The sequence below is a fragment of the Ictalurus furcatus genome, chromosome 22 (genome assembly GCF_023375685.1).
Source record: "Ictalurus furcatus strain D&B chromosome 22, Billie_1.0, whole genome shotgun sequence".
Classification (NCBI taxonomy): domain Eukaryota; kingdom Metazoa; phylum Chordata; class Actinopteri; order Siluriformes; family Ictaluridae; genus Ictalurus; species Ictalurus furcatus.
Genome location: NC_071276.1, coordinates 12,863,479 through 12,886,500, shown reverse-complemented (window position 1 = coordinate 12,886,500; position 23,022 = coordinate 12,863,479). Strand labels below are relative to the sequence as shown.

At 37.8% G+C, this 23,022-nt stretch overlaps 1 protein-coding gene across 4 annotated transcripts in view; it reads right to left on the bottom strand.

The window, feature by feature from the left end:
- Positions 1 to 22,790, bottom strand: part of smarca2 (SWI/SNF related, matrix associated, actin dependent regulator of chromatin, subfamily a, member 2) — a 47,422-nt gene extending 24,632 nt beyond the window's left edge. For 3 of the 4 annotated variants that reach the window (XM_053654035.1, XM_053654037.1, XM_053654038.1), the window contains exons 1-16: positions 22,690 to 22,790; positions 17,822 to 18,064; positions 17,617 to 17,746; positions 15,136 to 15,477; positions 12,939 to 13,037; positions 10,655 to 10,940; positions 8,445 to 8,571; positions 5,660 to 5,833; positions 4,908 to 5,081; positions 4,635 to 4,805; positions 3,759 to 3,809; positions 3,519 to 3,649; positions 2,443 to 2,500; positions 2,093 to 2,190; positions 1,686 to 1,833; positions 597 to 760 (exon numbers count right to left, since the gene is read on the bottom strand). In XM_053654035.1, the coding sequence (XP_053510010.1) occupies positions 597 to 760; positions 1,686 to 1,833; positions 2,093 to 2,190; positions 2,443 to 2,500; positions 3,519 to 3,649; positions 3,759 to 3,809; positions 4,635 to 4,805; positions 4,908 to 5,081; positions 5,660 to 5,833; positions 8,445 to 8,571; positions 10,655 to 10,940; positions 12,939 to 13,037; positions 15,136 to 15,477; positions 17,617 to 17,746; positions 17,822 to 18,049 (2,381 nt within the window). In that variant the 5' untranslated portion in view covers positions 18,050 to 18,064; positions 22,690 to 22,790. Of the gene's footprint in view, positions 1 to 596; positions 761 to 1,685; positions 1,834 to 2,092; positions 2,191 to 2,442; positions 2,501 to 3,518; positions 3,650 to 3,758; positions 3,810 to 4,634; positions 4,806 to 4,907; positions 5,082 to 5,659; positions 5,834 to 8,444; positions 8,572 to 10,654; positions 10,941 to 12,938; positions 13,038 to 15,135; positions 15,478 to 17,616; positions 17,747 to 17,821; positions 18,065 to 22,190; positions 22,322 to 22,689 lie in introns of all 4 variants that reach the window. The other variant, XM_053654036.1, reaches the window with a different exon arrangement.
- Between the last annotated feature and the right edge of the window lie 232 nt (positions 22,791 to 23,022).

The window sequence follows — 23,022 nt, the reverse complement described above, 5'->3', positions numbered from 1 at the left end:
TTACTTTTGATCATGAGATTGAATGTGATTGGTTCATTCTGAACACAGCCACATCCCTAGTTATTAAAGAGTGTGCACACTTATGCAACAAGGTTATTGTATTTTTTCCCCACTATTTTTCCCTAAAATGTTTCTACTAAGTGTTTTTCACTTAATTTTCATATGTTGTAATTTCACATTGAGGGTGGGAAACGTTCTGACATGATTTATCTTGGTTTCATTTTTTTACATCACAAAAACTGCCATTTTAACAGGGGTGTGTAGACTTTTTATATTCATTGTAAAAGTAAGAAGCTGACTGAAAAAATCTTTAAATGTATTTACTTATAAAGCTTATTTAAATGCTACATATGTAAATTGTGTACTGTAGTGACTTTATTCTTCTGGAGATTTCACTGTTGAGGAAAACCATGTAAGTGTTGAGCAGGAATGATTGCCAAAGATGTTTATCAATAGTTATTTGTTTGCCATTTAACACTGTATAATATTTAATAGGCCAGTAAAATCTTCTGCCCCTCATTATATCCCTTATTGTCTAATCTGTAGTGCCTTTGTGTGTTAACTAAGCATGGTCTGTATATCAGCATGTAACTTACGACAACGGCACGATGATCAGATAAGGACCATTAAGTCTCTTGTATTCCATTAGGTATGTGATGAGCGCAATGGTTTGGATGGTCTTCCCCAGCCCCATCTCATCCGCCAGAATGCCATTTAGGTTATTGTTGTACAGGGACACCATCCACTCCAGCCCCTGGATCTAACAAGGGAGAACAAACAAGTGTTATATTTTTTGCCAGTTAAGATATTCTAACATCCTGGTTCAGCTTATATTTTCTTAGCACCTGAATTCATCCTGTGACACAGATTATTAAAGGATTAAACACAGCCTGTCTGCAGGTAATGATGCCACTTCAAATGTAAATTAAGAACAAATGTGCAGAAAATCTATATACGATATATAACAACTCACATTTCCAGATATTTAAAAAAAATAGTGGGAAGAAATGCCCTGTTTCCATTTCTGCTATACAGCTGCATCGTGAAAACCATTGTAGCGAAACCTGTACTTGCGGTGATAAAAAAAAAAAAGGAGCTATATGATCTTTTCCATAAATGTTAGAAGGGCATTAACAAAAAGGAGATAAATGCTTCCAAAAATAAAAATCCCATTAAGAATAATTTAGTCTATGTTTTACGCCATATGCAATGAAAGCAAATTTATGCACTATTGTGCAGTTATACCCAAAATCTAAATAATACATTTCAGCTTGTCCTGCTGTAGCAGTGTGCTCCTTCATGTGGGTTACAATTCTTTGTGGAGGCTCTAACTGCAACTGTGCAGAGGAGTAAACATGTCACTGGATTGAGAAACATTATTCATACTGTATACAGCTGCAACATAGTATATTCATGATAATGGACCAGAAAAAATAATTACAGTGTGCGCTCTGCCTACACTGATGCATGTGTGATTGTTTCCATTATAAAGTTAAGTGCCTCAGCACGATCACAGCGTGGTCAGTACCTTCGTGGTGTAATTGAATTTAAAAGCCCATATTCATTATGATGGCAGATGCAACATTGCTGTGGTGTTCACACAGTGAATCACTAAAAATTTCAGTTTTGAGTAAAACAGAGTTCGGCCAGTTGTTGGTTATTAAAATGCTTTGCATTCATTTCACCTGGTATTGCTTGAGTGTGCCATTGATCAGTAAGGACGACTGCCTCTCCACTCTCTCAATGACGGCATGGGCTACTCCATAGTAAGACTGTGAGCTGGTCTCTCCTGCCTGGACACTGTACTCATCATCCACATCTTGCTTGGCAGATCTACAGAGGGCAAGAATAGGAAGTCTGATCTCACATCCTGTACTATTTAATTGATGAAAATAGCTTATAGTGCTACCTTTACTGTACGTATCTCAACATACAATGAACAGACAAATCATTGCAATCCAAAGTGGGTAGAACAGAACAAAGAATAAAAAAGATCAAGGAAAGCAGCTAAAAGAGAAAATCAGCAGAGAAAGCCATTATGAAAGAATAAGACTTGTTTTTTCAGTTTTGATGTAAAATATAGGTTGCATACTCTATGATGTGTTTTGCTGCTTGAGACACCTCATCACTACTGGGATCAATAATTTTCTTTTCTTCTGATTCTGCCCGGGAGACCACTTCTTCTTCATCCTGAGGAGTCAAGAAAAGGAAATAATCTCAAAGAATATCATGAGACTAAAAAAAGAAAATAAAAGCAGTTTTCTTTTTAGATAAATGGACTGAAAAGTGGTCTAATGGGAAATTTTGCTGACAGTAAAAAGGATACGTGTGTGTGTGTGTGTGTGTGTGTGTGTGTGTATGTGTGCGCCTGTGTGTGGATGACTCATTCGCACATTTGAAAGTGAAGACTTAATGAGAGGGGAGAAAAAAGAAAATGCTGACCTCCTCTTCAAACTCTGAACCGCTCTCTTCACTATCTGACCTCGGGGCCACTTCATAGCTGCATTGAGAAGGGTATATATGACAGATAAGTGCTCGGGCAGTCTACTCAGAGCCTTCTTTGTTTATATCCATAAATATAAATATGTCTCTGTCCACAAATGAACCACTTTATTTTCTGCAGTTCAAATGTCTGCTTTCTGTGCAATAACAGTCAAACAGACAGACACAATCTGTTGAGGAGATACAGTCAAATGCATACACAAAAATTATATACATACACACACACACACACACATATATATATATATATATATATATATATACATATTTATATTTATATACGTGTATATATATATATATATATATATATATATATATATATATATATATATATATATGCACACACACACACATATATTTATATATATCTATAGGCACATGCAAGAAATGCTGTAGAGCAAAAATGAATTCAAAATAATTAAATTAAATGTTTCTACAGTTTAAAAAAAATACCGTACAGAGCAGTAACCAGTAGTAAATGAAACCAAGTCAATATTTAGCTGGTACATTTACTACTGGAAATGTACGTTTTATTGAGCATCTTGCAGAACCAGTCACAGTTCTTCTGTCGCACTTGCTTCTTATTTTTGCAGCAAAACCCAGCAGCCTTCATTATGATTTTTGTCTGAGAAGTGTCTTATGTAATAAGACTGCTTTCTTTAACGACGTACAAACATTTTTCTGTAACAATAAATTTTGTGCTAGAAAACTAATGTTTGGAAAACCTCCATTTTTTGTACTGACTCCATCATGTAGAAGTCATAAAATAAAAATCTATATCATAGTTTGTACAAAAAATATAGGGTCTCTAAAACTTTTGCACAATACTGTGTGTGTGTGTGTGTCAGCATACAGAACTCTATTATATATATATATATATGTGTGTTTATACACACACACACACACACACACACACACATATAATAAAATTCTGTATGCTGAACTGCACTGAATTCTAGGTTATGTTAACAAATCCAAAACACAAAAAACAGAGTGGTGTGAAAGGAGACGCTTACCCAGGATTCATCTCAAGCCAGGCCTCCAACTGGCTAGACTTGGGAGCATCTGTGCCCTGCAGTACCTTCCCTGTCTGCGTCTGAATGACTTTGACTGGGAGTTCACTCATCTGACTGCTCTCATCAATGGGCTGTGGAAATCAATACACATCATTTGTATATCAGACTGTGGAATGCTGATAACTGCTGCTGTACAATAGTAATTGATTAGCAGCCTGTCTCTGTATGGATTTCACTCACCTCCCCATCAGGTCCAATTGTTCCAAGTACCTCAATAACCCCTTCTTCCTTCTAAAGGGTTTCAATGACAGAAGAAAAATACATTTAATGGAGGAACAAAAAAAAAACAGCATTTTCCATCAACTCAGTATCATGGCTTTTAGTATATTACAGCATCTGAATTCAAATTTGAAAATAAGTTTCATTGGTAGGTTTAAACGTAATGTACTTTATTGGTGGTGCAGTGCACTTTTTAACGCTAAAGCATATACATCAGAATCCCTCAACCCACCGCACTACACACATGAGCAGAGGCATGATCTGGCTGGCAGCAGAACAATTTATACTAGGTGGATTAATTAGCGCACATTCACAATCAGGAACACGGAAGTAAGTGGAAACACTGGCCAAACCAAGCAAAATAAAGTGCAGTGCAAAACTATAATTCTCCTTCTAGCACCACATTAAGTAACCTGACCATTAAATATATCGAGAGAAAGTAAAGATATTAATCAATCTCAAATATTTTTACCCGAGATGTGAAAACACTGCAGCTCATACCTGAAACATTTGCCAATGTTTTGGTGACATTTTGGGCACAAACATGACGTGCTACGTTAAAAACTATCAGGAGAGAATAAGGATCATGACTACACAGCTGTCACAGGGTCACTTATTCATTCATTTCCCTTAGTCTGTATTAATGCACTTAATTAGCAGGCCATAAGTTATTACAGTACATTACCAAAACATGGAACTGGGAGAACTTTGGAGAATTAACTTGTCCAGTGGGCTAGCTAATAAACGTATCATTTGTCCATCCCTGCATTACAGCATAACTGTAATGAAATACATAAGTCAAATTTTTAATAAATGCTAAACCATGTTGCCATCCACCTTCTTCTTCTTCTTCCTCTTCTTTTTTTCCTTGGCAGCCTGGGCAGCCTTGTGTTCATAGACCAAGGAAGTGAGGTTGGCCACATACTCATCAGTCTGCTGGAGCAGGTAGGCTAGACGCTTGTCCTTCTTCTGGTCAATCAGCTTCCTGTAGCCCTCCTCATCCTCCGCCTAAGTAAAACACACATTTATCACACATATTAAATGTCTCTTGGATGTTCTTCAGATGTTCCTGGAAATATGGTTCTGCATAGATGTTCCAAACCGACAAACCATCAGCCTTCTCATCCTCTCTTTCTCGATTCTCTCCGTCTCCTTCTTTTGCTCCCTCTCTGTATTGGTATGCCATGTGGCCACGGCCTTGGACAACTTCTGGATCTTTCCAGATATCGATCGGTGATACTCCTTGAAGTCTTTAGCATGCTGGAGGATGCTGTTAAGGTATTCCTTAAAAGAGAAGGTAAAGGTATGACCATTAAGAGCCTCTACTGTTTTCTGATAAATATGTTGGTGCAAACACGTGAACATTCGTGACGGTCCCTCTTTTTTTTTTTTTTAACCTTTATGTTACGTTCATGTCAATTTAAATTTCATTCTAAATGAAACTTCATGTATGTAAATAAATTATTAAAGAACATAAAATTATAATGTAAATATGACTTTTTATGATCAAGTAGCTAGGCGTTTTTTTCTTATTTGCACTTATTTACACTTAGTATGCAGAGGTGTTGTACATCTATTTCCACAAACATGTATTATATTGATTACTGAAATGAACATATACTGGGTGTATTAACAGAAGTGTTAGACCCATATTGAGAGAAAAAAAGTTAAAGGAATAGGATGGGTTAATAGAGTAACAGCTGAGGGAAATGATGAGGGAAATGATGAATTGTGGCTCAGATCAACTCAACCGTAGGTTGCTTTGGATAAACGTGTCTGCCAAATGTAAGGGCACTGAACAGAATATGTAGGTTGAAAGTAATGCACCAGTTTCTATACCGTGAGAAGATCTACTGTAGTACCTGATGTTTCTGACGCCGCTTTCTCTCCTGTTCAATTTTCTGCTGCTTTTCCAGCTTCTCAGTCATGCGCGCCTCTCTCAGTGTCTGCCTCTTACTGCGCTTGTAGGCCTTGGAATTCAATGCTGTCTCCAAAGTGGTATCTCTGCGCATGCAAGCAACAACGTCCTGCCGCAACTGAGGGAATACATGAGTGTAGTGCTGTGAGACAGGGTTAATAATATGCTTTGCATCAGTGAGAATTTCAGGTTCAGTTCAGAACCCAATTCATAGGTTAAATACAGTCCTAAGTGTTCTAATTTTCTGCTATTTTTGTTCTTCAAACCTGGTAGAGACCCAGTATAGGGTGGGTTACAGCTGGCAGTGACTAAATGCAGTAAGAGCTCCCCCTAATGGACATCCTGGAACACTTCATAAGCTGGAGTGGGGTGTTATTTTAGCCAGGTTGATATGATGCAGATGGGCACACAGCAATTAGAGAGAGGGAAGGTGGGTACATTTTGTACAAGCAAATGAACAATGAAACCAAGCATTTGATACAGATCAACAAGACAAATTGGCACAGAGTTATACTTAAACACTAAGTTTAAAGATTAGTTAAAACATTATAATTAAAGTCACAAGTGGACTCAGACAAGCTTAGAAGCTTAGACATTCTAACCAGTATGGTGGGTTAACTTTTCTAACATTGAATTTATTTACCACAGTGCAATAACCAAACTGGACCAACAGTAGGGATGGGTACCGAAACCCGGTATTAAACTGGCCCCGGTGCTAAATTATGAAAGACCGTAGTATAAGCTCTGATGCTATCGGTTCTGTTTTAAGTACTGGAGAAATTATGGCTATATATTTTCCTGTTTATTATTGCTAAATAAACATTCTCTTGCACATTTTATCTCACCAACCATTTCTAATTTGCGATAATATTAAGACATTTGTCTGCATTTTTGTTATTCACAATCCAGAAGTGAGATCTGACGTGCACAGAGGCTGTCTGTCAAACACAACAGCGAGCACGCACACACAACACGAAAGAGTGACGATGGCGGAGAGAATCAAACATTCAAAACTGTGGTTACACTTCACTAGAGTTGATGCAGACAACGATCACTGCCACAAGTGCAACAAGATCTTTGCTTGTAAGGGCAGAAACACAAGCAATCTGTCAAAGCATCTTTCAGAAGTGCATTATGTGCAGACAGAGAAATGCAAAGTTTTCGACTGCCAAGCTACCAATATTAATTCTGTTCTCAATTTGTTTCTTTTTTACATGGAAAAAAAACCCCACAACACAAAGTACTGATAAGAACAATGTTAAACTACCGGACTGGTAAGCAGTATCGGTCAGAGTAGTAATACCGTTAAAACCTTGTATAAATATAACTGAAAAAGCCTTATATGTTACACACACACACACACACACACACACATATATATATGTATATATATATATATATATATATATATATATATATATATATATATATATACATACATACACACACACACACTATATATATATATATATATATATATATATATATATATATATATATATATATATCCACTGGATTCTCATTCATTGCTGAATTATTAGCACATTTTGGGTGCCACCTTTCTTTCTTCTGTTGATTAACCTGTACCTTGTTTCTTTTACCTGTTCATGCTTTCAATAAAATACCACCCAGCTCCAAATTATTCTCTTCACAATCTACAATACTCAATAGGTGACCATTTGCAATTCAAGGCAACAAGGGCTTTATCATTTCAGGAAGAGCTGCTGATTTACTCTAATAACTACAAGTAAAGACTTGGTTTCATTTGTTTGTGCATTTGAATATCCTCAGCAAAGCCACTTTCGTAAATACAAAGTTGCCTGAAACATTACCAGCATACAGTACGAGTCATTCTAGTAATGTCTGTCCACTAGGCGGCGATCTTGGCAACACTCCTGGGCAGTTCATTTCAGTAAAAAAAAAGCCCAAGGGAAACCTTGTTCAAGTAGATGGCAGATACCAGATAACAGAAAAGGACCGCCAAGTTGAACATTTAAACACAGATTTAAAATTACTGTGAAAAACTGACAAAATGGTGTAAATCTGTGGCCTTTGGGTGAAATATAAAAAAGGAATCTGTTAGACCAGACATTTCCCGGCAACAGCTTAACCAAGAAGGTGATTGGCTCATTTTACTGGAGAGGTAAGGTTTATGTGATATAACCACCTATGCCCCAATCATATTTTATCTCTGGTATGAGGCACTGAGACAGATGTCAGTTTACAAAATGTTTGGCTTTATCAACCCCATAAACAGTCCAGAAACCACACCAAAATCATTGTTGTTCTAATTACCTGATTTCCCACTGTGACACTGTCCTTAAGAAGTGCTCCAATGCACGTTCAAGCGTGCCAAAACAACTCACCAAGTGATTAAGGCCTTTACAAACTGAATAATGGGCAATACAACTGGTGAAACATCAAACTATACACTAAGCTTATTGATCTATAATAAGCAAATTAGGCATGTATCACACCACAAACAATATTGGGATCATTTTTCAAATAAATGATAGTGTAGCAAGTGTGTGTTCCAGTCTCTTCATCTCTACATCACTCCTGTCTATGCTTGGCTGGCACTCAGCTGTCTGTATAGTCACATAAGGGTTCTCAAATAAAATGCACAATTTATCACCATTTAATTGGCCAAAAAGCTGCTTCAAATTGGGTAAACATTCCTAATGACACCATAGAGGTTCCTTTCAAACATTTTAAAAAATATCCTTTACCTGCCGTTGAAAATTGAGAAGTCTTAAGGCCTTCAGCTCGACGGTTGCTTTAGTTCTCAGGTCAGGAGGCAAAGAACCAGGTAAATTCTCCAGCTCTTGAATTCTATGAGCAATCCTGGCCTGCAACCTTTTAACAAAGAAATATAAAGTTTAGATATAAAGCACAACTCAAACAATACTTTACACTACACCACTATCATTACCTCTCAGTTAGTGATTTATGTCATTTTAATCAATAACCTTGATGTTGGAAAAACTGAACGCAGATCGCTTTTAGAATTTTACTCCCCTGGTTCTCCCTCGATCTGTCACTGACAGTATTCAGTGATTTATGTCTCATCAGTACCAGTTTCTAGTTTGGATGGAACAAAACGCTGGCTGTGAAACTATGTTTTAAAAACATAAATATCAGGGGTGTAATAATACAGAGTATCATATTGTATCATTCATCAATACGAGGCTCTCAAGTTTTTAAATATTTTACTTCCATATACACTCACTGTTCAGTTTATTAGCAACACCTACACACCTGCTTATTCATGCAATAACCCAATCAGCCAATCATGTGGCAGCAGTGCAATGTATAAAATCATGCAGATACAAACCAAGAGCTTCAGTTAATGTTCATTTTAAACATCAGAATGGGGGATGAATGTGACTTCAGTGACTTTTTGACTGTGGCAAGGTTAATAGAGCCAGTCATGGTGTCATGAGTATTTCAGAAACTAATGATCACCTGGACATTTCATACACAACAGTCTATAGAGTTTATACATAGCGCTGAAAAAAGCAACAAAGAAAAAAACATCAAATGAGCAGCAGTCCTGCTGGTGGAAATAAGAGGAGAATAGCCAGACTGGATCAAGCTGAAAGGAAGGCTATGGTAACTCAAATAATCACTATTTACATCCATGTTGAGCAGTACAGCAAAATCTGAGTTTGCAGTGGGCACAGGGTCACTGAAACTGGACTGCTGAAGATAAAACATGAAATGGTCAAAAAGTCATTGAGATTTTTCCCTATTCTGATGTTTGATGTGTACATTAACTGAAGCTCTTGATGTACAGGTGTTCCTAATAATGTTGCCTGTGTGTGTGTGTCTGTGTGTGTGTGTGTGTGTGTGTGTGTGTGTGTGTGTGTGTGTAAATGCTGGTTGTGACATTTTACGCTACACCTGAGTGAATTTCTCAAAACAAATGTTATAACTGGATTTGTGGGAACATACAATCCCTGCTAAAATATGTCAAACTGTCAAGATATGAAGACTAATTGAATATGTTTAGTGTTGTGTATATGTAAGTAAAAAAAAAATATATTGTCTGGTGTATACAAAATATCACACATTCTGACTTTTGATTTGACTGCTTGTCTGTTCATGAACCAGCTGCTTTACATAATAAATCCAGAAATTTTGTGTTTATAAAAGAAAAATAGGAAAAAACTAAACTGCTAGGCCATTGACAGCATAAACAAGCAATGACCATTGGCCTTGTTTCCTGTTGTCGACACCTGCGATCATACACTTTGTACTTCACCAGCCACTGAACACCTTAATATAATCACTGGATCAACAAGAGAAAGACGCTCCATGTTGTTTATTTTCCCATAAAAGATAAAGAGGTATATTTTGGTCATTGCCATAACTGAAATCCATGCATGCCTGAACATAATGGCAGCAAGACTTTGACAGTTTTGCAGAATAACCTACAGAGTCTTCAATTTGCTCAACATTTTGGTTTGAATCGGAGATGACTGCCTGTTGTACTAATGAAATTAAAAGCTCACTGAGTTGTTATAATTGACAGCACTTTAATAATTGGTCCTTTTAAACCTGACATGCAGAAAGCATCTTCACACATGTTCAGTTAATTATCAGTTTGATAAAAAAATCATTTTAACTTATACAACGGTAATGTGTCTATAATAATCTAGCAGTGCAGAAACAATTTATTCTGTATATTTACTCCATCACAGAGACATGCTCCCCGCTCCGATGGAGGAATAATGGTTATGACAGTCACAGGCAGTGTAATCTGAAAAGGCTGGACTGCACAATAAATAACAATTACAGCTCGCATTCAGGAAATAAAAATGTTAATGTTGTTTAAAACTTTTGCTCTTTAATGGTTGGAGAATTAAATGAAGGAAAAACTGTTTTGACAATCTGTACTGACCAACAGCAATGGCACCATGGAGTCTGTATCTTGTACCTGTACTCTCGCTCCTGTAGAAGCTCCACTGGGTCCAGGCCCTGTGGTTTCTGGATGGGTGTGATGCGGTTCTGCTTCTGCTGGAGCTGGATAATGAGCGAGGTCTGCCCAGGGCCCTGCTGCTGGGGTTGCTGGGCTTGGGGTTGTGACTGGGACTGTGGTGTGAGAGATGTACTGGGCGTGACCTGGGCGGCTGTGGGAGCCTGAGGAGGAGCAGGAGAGGGCCTGCCACTAGGGGCTGGCACAGGGAGCTTCTGGGAGCCGCTACACGCCTCAGCACCTTGACCTAAAATCAGTGATGAAGAAGCTGTTACAAAATGGAAGCAAGATAATCTATCATGAAACTACCAACTATCAACGATACCATACAATGACCTCCAAGATAGGATAGTGTATAGGCACAGATCTGAGGATGAGTACAGCTTTACACTGAAGGACCCAAAAGTGTACCGTTGTTAACTGAGTGAAGTTTATAACTCTTCCTAGAGCTGGTCACATAACCACACTAAGAAGTGGGAGAATGGCTTTAGTCAGGGAGGTGAGCAAAAACCCAAAGGTCACTCTGAAAGAACTCCAGGAGTCCTGTGCAGAAGTGGGCAGACCTGCTAGAAGGACAACCATCTCCACAGCACTCCACCAATCAAGCTTTTATAGTAGACTCGCAAAAAGAAAGCCTCGCTTTTATCTTGCCAACAGGCACTTTAAGGACATCAGGTCAGAAAAACAAGATTCCGTGGTCTGAATAAAACCAAGACTGAACCCTCAGGCCTGAATGCAACTGCAAGAGTTCAACTTTCCTTTTAAGGTGCTCGTAAGGAAACGGGATGTTGCTTTAGTGTCCTGACTCCTTAGTGACAGAAGGAGCTCCGACCTCCACTCCAAACAAAACACACTACTGTATTTCTTCAACAGAAGGCTTTTCCCTGCATTTATTTTTCAACTGATTGTCTTTTGTTGCAATTTTTGTTTTTCTGAATGTCTTTGTATTTAGTGTTTATGAATTTGGCTTTGATATTGTCATTGCTGATACCGACTAGACGGCTTTAACAAATCACCATTAGTCTCTAGTCCAGAGGTATTCAATTCGCTTTGTAAAGTTGTAAACTTTGAAAAGATCCAGTTCCATAAAATCCTTTGAATACAAAGGTCCACATAAGCAACTAACATGACCGAATAGCAACAACAGTTATATTACCATTGGTTATGCTAACCAATTTATGATTAGTTTATGCTTAGAAATAATACAATTTACGTAGTTATGTTTTGTTGCGTAGTGGCATTTGACTCATGCTATTAAATCTTTACAGAAGAGACACCTGTTATGAATTTGACACAGGTACAACAAACGTCCATTTGTCTTTAAAACATTTTCATTGTCAATGTTTTTTTAAAACATGCCATGTCATAAGTTCACTAATCAGACCAGAAAGTCTAAGTAAAAGGAAACAAATCTACGAATGTGAAAATTCTCTGTTTTCTGACTTGATGTCTCTAATCCTAAAGCACTGGTCCGAGCTGCCTTCAGCTAAATCCTTTCCATAATGCATGTGCTGAAATAAGAAACAACAGAGGATCTGCTACAGGTTCATATTTAGAAAACTAGAGTTGCTTAACCACTATTAGTTTTTTTCCATGTGTTTATCAGTTTTGCTATAGTGTTTTTTTTCCAAGTTTGCAATTTGGTCTGCTGAAATATTTTGCAGGGTCTATAACCAGACTGCGTTCCACCAGTTGATGACTCCTGCTTTAGTTTAATATTCTTACCTTGGTACTTAGCATCACTGGGCCTCTAGCTGTTTGCTTGTTGTGCAAGTATCTCTGAATAATAGTGTCAAATGACTAACTGTACATGCAAACTAAGTGTGTCCCTTAAATATTGCTAGGGGCTGGCACAAGGACCACTTTGGGGATCACTGGAGATCTCAGGACCTTGATCTGAAAAACATGTTGGTACTAAATTGGTCAGAAGCATCTAGAATTTTGACTTGAACCTACTTCTTCAGGTCAACTGATTTTCTGCACTGAAATCTTTGCTCCCTATTTCACAGGACTAGACTAGACTAGGCTAGGGGGTTGGCCAGATATTACAAGTTTCTCAAAACTATTGCAAAGATATAGGAAGCAAGTTGAAAGCACTGCATGCATTTTAAAGGGTTGTTCCAAACAATATCAGGTATGACACAAGGCAACATGAAACAGCAGTAAACAAAGAGAATTCCGATGGGAGGGCAAAGTCTCAGTTCAAAACAAGTGTGTGTAAGATTGAAGAGCATCCCAGATTCACCTTCTGTCCATGGTTTTGCCCCAGGGCTTGGAGCGTGTGTCTGCACGCCCTGAGCGGAACATAGGCCAGACACAGGGCTTCCATGGGGCCCAGACATACCTGTGAACCAAACACAATCAAAGATGGGAAAGTAAAAGTAAAAAGTATGTCTCATTGAGCTGGTGAATTTTAAAAAGAATTCACTAATTCTTCCAAAAGTGTATTCAAATACCATATTATTTAACCTTGGATATTAGTGTTAGTAAGCAAAGTACCCAATAGTACAGTACCACCTAGTTGGTGTCTTTTAAGGTGACTGTAATAAATAAAGCCTCATTTTGGAAAAAAAAAAAAGATGCAATATGATTTCTGAACAATGCACATTATTCAAAAATCTCCAGATAATGTGATGGAGATTTAATGTAGGACTTATACACCCCAATGAATCCCAAGTAATACAATTAAATTGCAACACATTGTCAAATTATACACATCTTATACCACAATTAATTGGATTACATCATGTTAATCAATGCTGGCAGGCACTGAGTGTACACGGCATCAAAAGTATTTATTTACAATTGCTTAGCTAGTTAAATGTGCTTCAAAATCCAGACTTGACCAAAAAAGTAGTACATGTATCTCTAAAACAAGTTCACGGGGATGCCTCTGCAACCAACAAGTCTACGCCTTCTGGTAACTACTTTAGAAAAACCTATTTCAGACATCTGACTTATTTTCATAATCAATTAATTGGCCGATTATATATTTTTTTTATGGATGCACAAAAGAACACTGAATAAAACTACAGTCCTAAATTAATAATAAAATCTCACTTTCACTGCACATTACAGTTTCTGTTACTCGCTGCCTTTAGCATATTGTTTTACTTATGTGTATTTTGATCATAGTGTTTTAACTGGACATTACAGATCTTACTTGCGCTCTCACCATTTATTACCCGTCTACACCGCGAGTGACGAGCAACTCGGCCTCGTTACTAACAGATCACTTAGAGATCACTTCCGTTATAATAAAGGGCAGAATTTACACTACATCGTGCAAATACAGCATATAATGACAATAAACTTGATTTAAACTGAACCTTTTAAGCAACTCGCACCAGTTTCCCCAACCCCTTGAACAGTGGAGCATATAAATATGAATGATGCTCGTGCATCACTGTCGTGCTTCTGTCCCACACAAGTTCCGCTTTGTAAAGTTTGCAGGTTACAGTCTTCTTCACAGTGTTTAATATAAAATGCTCTCATGCCTTAGAGGACTTGGGTCACACACTTATTTCCACTGTCCCTTGATGATTACGCCGCCATCTGATGGGGACTGAATTCATGTTGGGCATAAAAGGTAATGTTGACATAAACAGTAAAGTGAAGAAAGTCATTGTTGTTGACTCTGGGTATTGTGCTAAAGCTAGCAGCATCGCATTATGGCCATATGACGTCATGCACCATCGACTGGGAAGTGGCTTATACTTTTGGATAGTAAAAAAAAAACTCTAGTGTTGCAATTGAGATGATACTACCCTTCTAAAATTTCATACAGTAGACGGTAGATCACACAGTGTAAGTGTAAAGTGCAACTTTAGTATTTACTCTCCAATGCATGTTCCGGAACAGAAGTAACGTAATGAGTAAACGCACCCCGTGCCGCGTGTAGACCAACTAATCGATAATGAGATTCGTTGACAACGATTTTCATAATAGAATATTATCGATTTTATCGAGTAGTTGTTGCAGCTCTAAATAACACACTCAATGGCAAACACTAAACAACAAAAACTTAACTGAATTCTTGTTTTTAATCAATTAAGAAAAGTTCCAATTAAGATGCTACCTTTATGTTCATTTTAGAAATTAAATGTTTTTTCTTAAAAAAAAAAAAAAAAAAAAAAAAAATGATAGACATGTGATTTGTTGATAGTGATTAAGATTATCAAATGATAGACAAAGGTTGAAAAATCTTAGATAGTAAACTCATAAAACATGCATTACTACTTCATTTGGATTTTATGATATAGAGTAATTGTAAGCAAGGGCATAAATTAATTATATACTGACTCATAATGTTCCAGGATACGAAAATAATTAATTTCTATGTATGGTTTTACAATGTTTAAAGGTAACTGATATACATGGCTACAAGTGGTTAGTACTGTGGTTTCTTACTACACCTCTGTATTACAAATCACTGTACACACCTGGAGGCCTGTTGTAAGGTCCAGTGTTAACAGGTTGCTGCTGCTGCATGGTTGGAAGGCTCCTCTTGCCCTGCACAGCCAGTTGCAGGTTCTCGGGCAGAGGCTGTCCACGGCCCAAGATCTTGTAAGCAAGTATCTGAGCACGGAGCTGCTGCAGTTGAACAGGGCTGAAGGCAGAGTGGCCACGGCCCTGCTGTCCCATTGCCTGAGGTTCCATTGGCATCATGGGGCCTGGCTGAGCCTGGGACATCTGAGGTGGGGTAGGACCCCCTCCAGACATGGGGCTTGAAACATGCTCAGGTCCGGAGCTAGCCATTGGGGAAGGGTGAGGTGACATGTATCCTAGAAAAAGTTTAGATTAAAAAAAATAATTACCATCCAGATCATTCTGATTGTCACGTTAAAAGCAAAGAAGTTTCAATATTAGAGATATTACTGCTAGCAGTATTACTAGTAGTGAAGAGGGAGTGCTCAGGGTTGTTTCCTAAGACTACACCTATTATAATTATTTTTATCCACAGCAGTTCCTAGCTAAGAGAAGATCAAGAAAAAAATATTGCTTGGTAAGTGTCACTAAATTTGTCTAAGTGACAATTAGATACATACTGTCTGCTGATTATCAAAATAAATTAGTCAAAAAGGCCCCCAAGCAATGACAAAAGAGCTGTAGTTGTCTGTTCAAAAGCAGACTGGTAAAGAATTTTAGATGGTATGTGTGAAAGATGGTGGCCAAGGTATACTTTCCCTGAAGGACAGTGATGCGAGGTCAGATATACCCAATATAGCACAAATACATCAGAACTTATGTCTCATAAATTCAAAACAATGACCTTGTTTGCTAATTGAGAAAATCCAGTGTGATTTAAACCCGTCAGTGTTGTAAGACAACACCTCGTCTCTGTGATGCTTTATTTAATCTCCACACTTTCGCCATGTGATAAGCAGATTCATCGCAAGGTCACTTGACACAACTGTCCTTATGTAATTAACTGACATTACTTATTAGACATACTCATTACTTTTTTTCCTCTCTGTGTACTGCTTATTTTGTGTACAGCGCTTTGAGAAGCTACTTTTAAAGGCGCTCTATAAAATAAAGTTTATTATTATTATTATTATTATTATTAAATAATGTTGTTTAGCCAGTATCGCATGTACTGACTACATTCAGCATATGAAGATATATTCCAAATTAAATGGTAGAATACTAAGGCCACGCTTCAACAGTGATCAAACACAACGTGATCCCAATTAGCAATCGAGCTGCATATGATTATGTTGAGGTATAATTTATGCATGTATATCAACGTTGGCTAGATTGATGTGTGACATCTGTGACTGCTATGGTGTGTGTCTGTGTGTGCATGGGTCGGATTTCTACATCTTTATCATAGTTATCATATCAATTATTGATTTCCAATGACATGTTACATCTGATGACTCCATTGACACAGAAATACATACATACATACATTATATATATATGTGTGTGTGTGTGTGTGTATATCAATATATATATATTTAAAAATGCTTACAGTTTAATGAAACTGATTATTAATCATTTCCGCTCTTAACACAAAAGGAATGGTGCAGACAATGAATTAATCTAATATTTCCTGTCCCTCATAGTTCTAGGCACATAATCTGGACCTGAGCATGATGAATTCCTCTAGGGCAGGGGTGGGCAATCTTATCCGGAAAGGGCCGGAGTGGGTGCAGGTTTTCATTCCAACCAAGCAGAAGCCACACCTGAATCTATTGAAAGCCTAGATCAACTGATTAAACAGGTGGAATCAGGTGTGCCTCCTGCTTGGTTGGAATGAAAACCTACACACACACCGGCCCTTTCCGGGTGAGATTGCCCATCCCTGCTCTAGGGTCATATACTATAAATACTTGATGAAATTAAAATAAACTAATAGGGAAGGTTTGTAGTTTGTAGGTTTGTAGGGTGAGGAATGTAAGTCTGGAGTTTAAGAGGTTAATTATATGGGTTATATTCTTTCCCAAATTTAACTGTACAGTTTGGGTGAGCTAAAGTAGCCTAGATTCCTGTTCTTGACTGACAGGAGTGGAACCTAATGTGGTCTTCTGCTGTTGTAGCCCAGCCACCTCAAGGTCCGACATGCGTTCTGAGATGCTTTTCCGCTCACACAGTTGTAAGTAGTGGTCATTTGAGTTACTGTAGCCTTCCTGTCAGATTGAATCAGTCTCACCATTTTTCTCTGATTTTTCTCAACAAGGCGTAACCATGTGTGTGGATGTTTGTTGTTTTTCGCACCATTTTTATGAAAACTAGAGACAAAGCAGCCGGTCTGGAAGAGCAACCATGCCATGGACAAAGACAGTTCAGTCAAATGAAGCTCATGACCTGTATCTGTATACTACATTATTGGTTGATTAGGTCATTGTATTAATGAGCAGAGGTACATATTTCCTTTTAAAGCTGCCCTGTGAGTGTATATTGCCACTAAAACAAACCTTGGCTGTGCTGATCCATTGGACTCTGAGGTGGGCCCATGCCACTGTGCAGGGATCTCATGCCAACACCTTTGATCTGCCCATAGTGCATTTCGTCTCCCATGCCCTTCTCATGCATTCCTTCCATGGGCTGAAATGAGTCAGACAATAAACAGAGTCAAGATATATTTTACTCTTATAACTATTCGAAAATTCATCTGCCTACCTTGTGCATGGGATGCACGCCCTCCTGAGGATATTCTCCTGACCCCTGGCTCTGCATGCCATGAGGTACACTAGGAGGTCCTGGGCTCGGGCCCATCATGCTGTGGACAGAGCCTGGAGAGGGGCCTGGCCCGGGACTGGGGCCTAAAATTGGCCCAGGAGAAAGGCCGGCACCAGGGGAAGGACCAGGGTGGGACATTCCGACTGACGGATCAGTTGGTGTGGACATTTGTCAGGTGTGAAGCTATGAAAAGGACAAAAAAAAAATACAGACACTAAAAGATATGTACATGTTATTCACATGTAATATACATGATAGGCACATAGTTTGCAATAACCAGGGTATGCTCTGAAGGGAGATTGAAGGTCATGCCATAAACCAAGTTATTTTAAACGACATTTTTTAAAACCATTTTGTAAATCCGGCTTCACCCTATCCTCTTTGGATTAATGTTAATAGTGGCTGAGATATAGATTATAAATACTTTCATATGATGGGGTTTATACAGCAAGTCACATTTTAATTCGTTTTAGTTTCAAACTTCAGAAATATCACTTCAAACACTAACGATATCTGTGTCCTTTCTTTAAAAAGAAAAAGCAAGTATGATAATTATTAGAAACAGACACATAAAATGTAAAAAAAACAACACCTTATTGCTTTATATTTACATCATATTTATATTTGTCATATTTTATCTTTTTGTTTCATAGAGTAGTCCATCTTAAACTTTTTATTACATTTTGTTACTCAATAAAAAAGACCTAGATATATTTCCATTCATATAAAATTTGACGTTTCATTTTATAACTTTAGCCAAGTTTCATGCTGTTAAAAAAAAACAAGGCTTAACGGAGGCCAGCTTCTATGTAAATATGCTATACACTCGCTGTACACAAGAATACACGGACGAATCAGTAAGAAATCTGTAGCTAAATGCTATATCAAGGGAACATGGTGATTACCCTAAGATGTTTTCAAAGTGAAAGTCAAGCTTTTCAGGGTGTGTAACGAGACTCACAGTCCCAGAGACAGGGCGGGTAAGCTCAGTTTAGAGCACATGACTGAAACACTGCTAGATTATTGGTTAATGTTCCACTAGCACTCAGTCTGAAATTTGCATTATTTTATTTGAATGTTCTAAGTAAGGAATAATTGACGACAGACCGTTGAATTATTAGAGAATAATGCACACTGTGAGGTGGTAATGCAGGTGGTTATTTCAGGTAACTTGGCAAAGTGATGTGGTACTGTAATGCGGTCATGACCTGACTGGAACTACTTTGGCTCTGCATTTACTGAAAAATAACTGCACCCCTCAGAACGTCTGTCAGCCAATCAGAAGCGAGAATTCAACAGCGCTGTGGTACAACCCCAATTCCGAAAAAGTTGGGACAGTATGGAAAACGCTAATAAAAACAAAGAGGAGTGATTTGTAAATGTACTTTGACTTTAACAAAAAAACGTATTCGATGTTTTACTTAATCAATTGCATAGTTTTTTGAAGATAAACGTTTATTTTGAAATTGATGCATGCAACATGTTCCAAAAAAGTTAAGACAGGGGCAATTTAGGTCTAGTAGCAATGTAACAAGTTAAAATAAGAAGGTGATGTGAAACAGGTGAGGAAATCGTCTAATCATAGTATATAAGGAGACTCCAAAAAAAGTCCTAGTCCTTCAAGAGCAAGGATGGATCGAGGCTCGCCAATCTGCCAACAGATGCGTCAGTGAATAATCCAACACTTTGAGAACAACATTCCCCAAAGACAAATCGGTAGGATTTTGGGAATATCACCTTCTACAGTGCACAATATAATTACAAGATTCAAGAAATCTAGTCAAATCGTGGTGTGTAAAGGGTAAGGCCGAAAACCACTTCTGAAAGCGCATGATCTCCGATCCCTCAGACGTCACTGTCTTAAAAACCGTCATGTGTCTGTAATGGATATCCTGACATGGACGCGGGAATACTTTGGTAAACCTTTGTCAGTCAACACCATTCGCCGCTGCATCCACAGATATAAGTTAAGGCTTTACTATGCAAAGCAGAAGCCATACATCAACACTGTCCAGAAGTGCCACAGACTTCTCTGGACTCGGTCTTATCCGAGATGGACAGTAGCACACTGGAATCGACGAGTCAACATTTCAAATAGTTTTTGGACAAAACAGTCGTCGTGTTCTCCGGGCCAAACAGAAAAAGGGCCATCCAAGCTTTTATCAGCATCAGGTCCACATCTGTCATGGTATGGGGGTGTGCCAGTGCCCATGGCATGGGTAATTTGCACATCTGTGAGGGCATTAATGCAGAAAGATATGTATACATATTGGAGCAACATATGCTGCCATCCAGAGCAGGACAACGCCAAACCACATTCTACCCGGATTACAAGCGCATGGTTGCGTAAACAGAGTGCGGGTGCTAGCATGGCCTGCCTGCAGTCCTGACCTGTCTCTGATTGAGAATGTGCGGAGCATTATGAAGTGCAAAATAAGGCAACGAAGGCCCCGTACAGTTGCGCGTCTAAAGAAATGCATAATGGATGAGTGGGGAAAATTCTGCTTGCTAAACTTAACCAACTGGTGTCTTCAGCGCCCAAACACTTAATAATGTTATTAAAAGAAAAGGTTATCATATTTGAAATTAGCATATATATTTTCAAAAATAAATCAAATTCACAAAGTGAAAGTAATGTGTTAATAATGTGTTTTCAATATAGTACCAGGTGAACTGAATTTTCAAATGACTCTTTTTGTTTGTTTTTGCATTTTCCATACTGCCCCAACTCGGAATCGGGGTTGTATAAAGTCTTGCATTTGTAGGCTACATTGTCACAGTATAATCTTGAAGAACTTGAACAATATTTTATTTGTGTTTGAATGCAGGCGTAACAACTAGGGCTGTAAACCTCAGGCTTCCACATGATATGATACGATTTCAATTCCTAAGGCAACAATTCAATATTTGACAATATCACTTAATCTGCAACAATATGATACAATACAGGCAAATCACTTTGCTAGCCTATTAAATTATTTACACATCCATTTGAAAATATGACTTCTTTTTTACAAAACAACTGCTTATACTTTTTCAATAATAATCTATTTATACCTTGCTGAAAACAAACTATAGAACTCGTCATTGAATTTGTAATGGTTTTAATAGTTATACTGGGAATTTTATTGGTTTTAATGGAAGCTGTAATGCTCCCTGTGGGTCTCTACTGGTAATTTGCTGCCTTCTATTGGTGGCATGTAATGTCTAGTGGATACCATTAAGGACCAATAATGGTAATGGTAATTTTAATTAGCTGATGATTTGTAATGGTATTTGTAGTGGAAACCATTAGAATTTCTGTGATGGTTTCTATTGGTGTTTCTTTTCCAGCCGGGTAATCAATTATAATCGCTGTTAATCGATTGTTGACTATTGCATTAATTCGTTTCAATCATCCAAATTGTTGGATCATTAGACCCCTAGTAATGACAGTCTGTAATTCTAATTTTCTAGCCGTTTCCAACAAACGAAAATACGAGATCAGAAATCCCACATTTTCCAGACTGTCTAGCATCTCTATGGGCACGGGTTCTCAAACGTTTTGTAGCCAGGGTCACCCTGTACTGCAAAATAAATTCCACAGTCTGCCTCATGAACATTATTTAAATACAATAAATAATATTTGTCTGTTGATTAGAACCCTATAACCTATTATTCCTGAAATGTCCACTGACAGAACATATTAGATAACATTAATAGGCTATTTGTTTTGTTATGCTATTGAGGTCTGGATTAAACCTACTTGATTCAAGTGACCAGTCAAACAGGCAAAAAAAAAAAAAAGCACTATAAGAATTAAATAATAAATAGAACTTGGTGGATTGTAACTTCCACCACTGTGAGTAAATAAATAAATCACAGACACCACACTGCTGTAGGAGACCATCCAATAAGTCTAGGCTGTTATAACTAGATCAAACATGTATACATATAATAATAATAATAATAATAATAATTCAAATATATAATATAACGTTGCTCAAAGTTAGGCTTCACATGAGAATATTTCCATGCAAATCCCATGAGAGCATTAATATGCGTTTGTAATACGTGTGACAACTACGAAGATTTTTTTTCCTCGAAAAGAAAATAAAGTATAATATTCTTTTCATATAAAAGCTTATGTGTGGAAAATGAACCTGCATAGTTTTTCAGAGGAGTGGACGCGTGAGCATGTGTTTGTTTTTGTTGTTGTTGTTGTTTCCCCTCTGACCAAAATAACACGCACGTTAACGGAAACTTTGGCGAAACGTATAGAAAGCCACGTATGCACATATTACTTTTCTTTCAAACTAATTTCACTGACTTTGTTCCTGGCTGTAGCAGGGAGACAGTTTTAGTAGCGAGAAGCTGGGTATTATTTTCGGACAGAGCTGATCATGGCTTCCCCGCCCCACACTGTGCTCCTTCTTTAACGCCATTGCAGTTTGGTTAAATCTGGTAAAAAGTTTTGAAAACGTTATCTGTATATGTGTGTAAATATACATATGATATAGCGCTTGAAATGCAACCAAAAAACAGTCATGTGTATTAAAATATAACAACTGCTTTCCTATTTATAGTGGGTGTATACAGAAAAGGCCAAATTCTTGCCAAAGTTCTGACACAGACATTGCTAGCTACATACATAGCTCCATTTCCACTATACCCACTACTAGAAGTAGCCAGAAGCTAAAGCTAGCAGTGGAGCTAGTTAGCTGCGTCTGTACGGTTATGTTAGCATGCAAGCCTGATAGCTGACTAGCATCCTATGCGTACTTTTTTCTTATAGCCAAAGAAAAAGAGTATAAGACTCATTTACCTACCGAGAGTCAAAATTCAATAACTGAATCTAGTGCATTATTTCAGCGTCAAAAATATGACTCCTATTAGTTCATATCCCCCTTCTGGTTTTTTTTTCCCCCCCTGACATGTTGAAGTTTTATTATTTTTTTTAAATATGTTTCTATTTCTGATTTGGTAACAGGTCAGGAAATGCGGGTTGTATTGCTCTGTGATTGGTCGAAAAGCACATCAATTTCATGGTTTGTGTAGTTTGGGGCGGGATTTTCTTCTCATGGAGACTTTCTCTGACTGCTCCGCCGAAAGTGCTGGAATTCACACACGACAGGAAACAACTTCAACCTTTAAATGATACA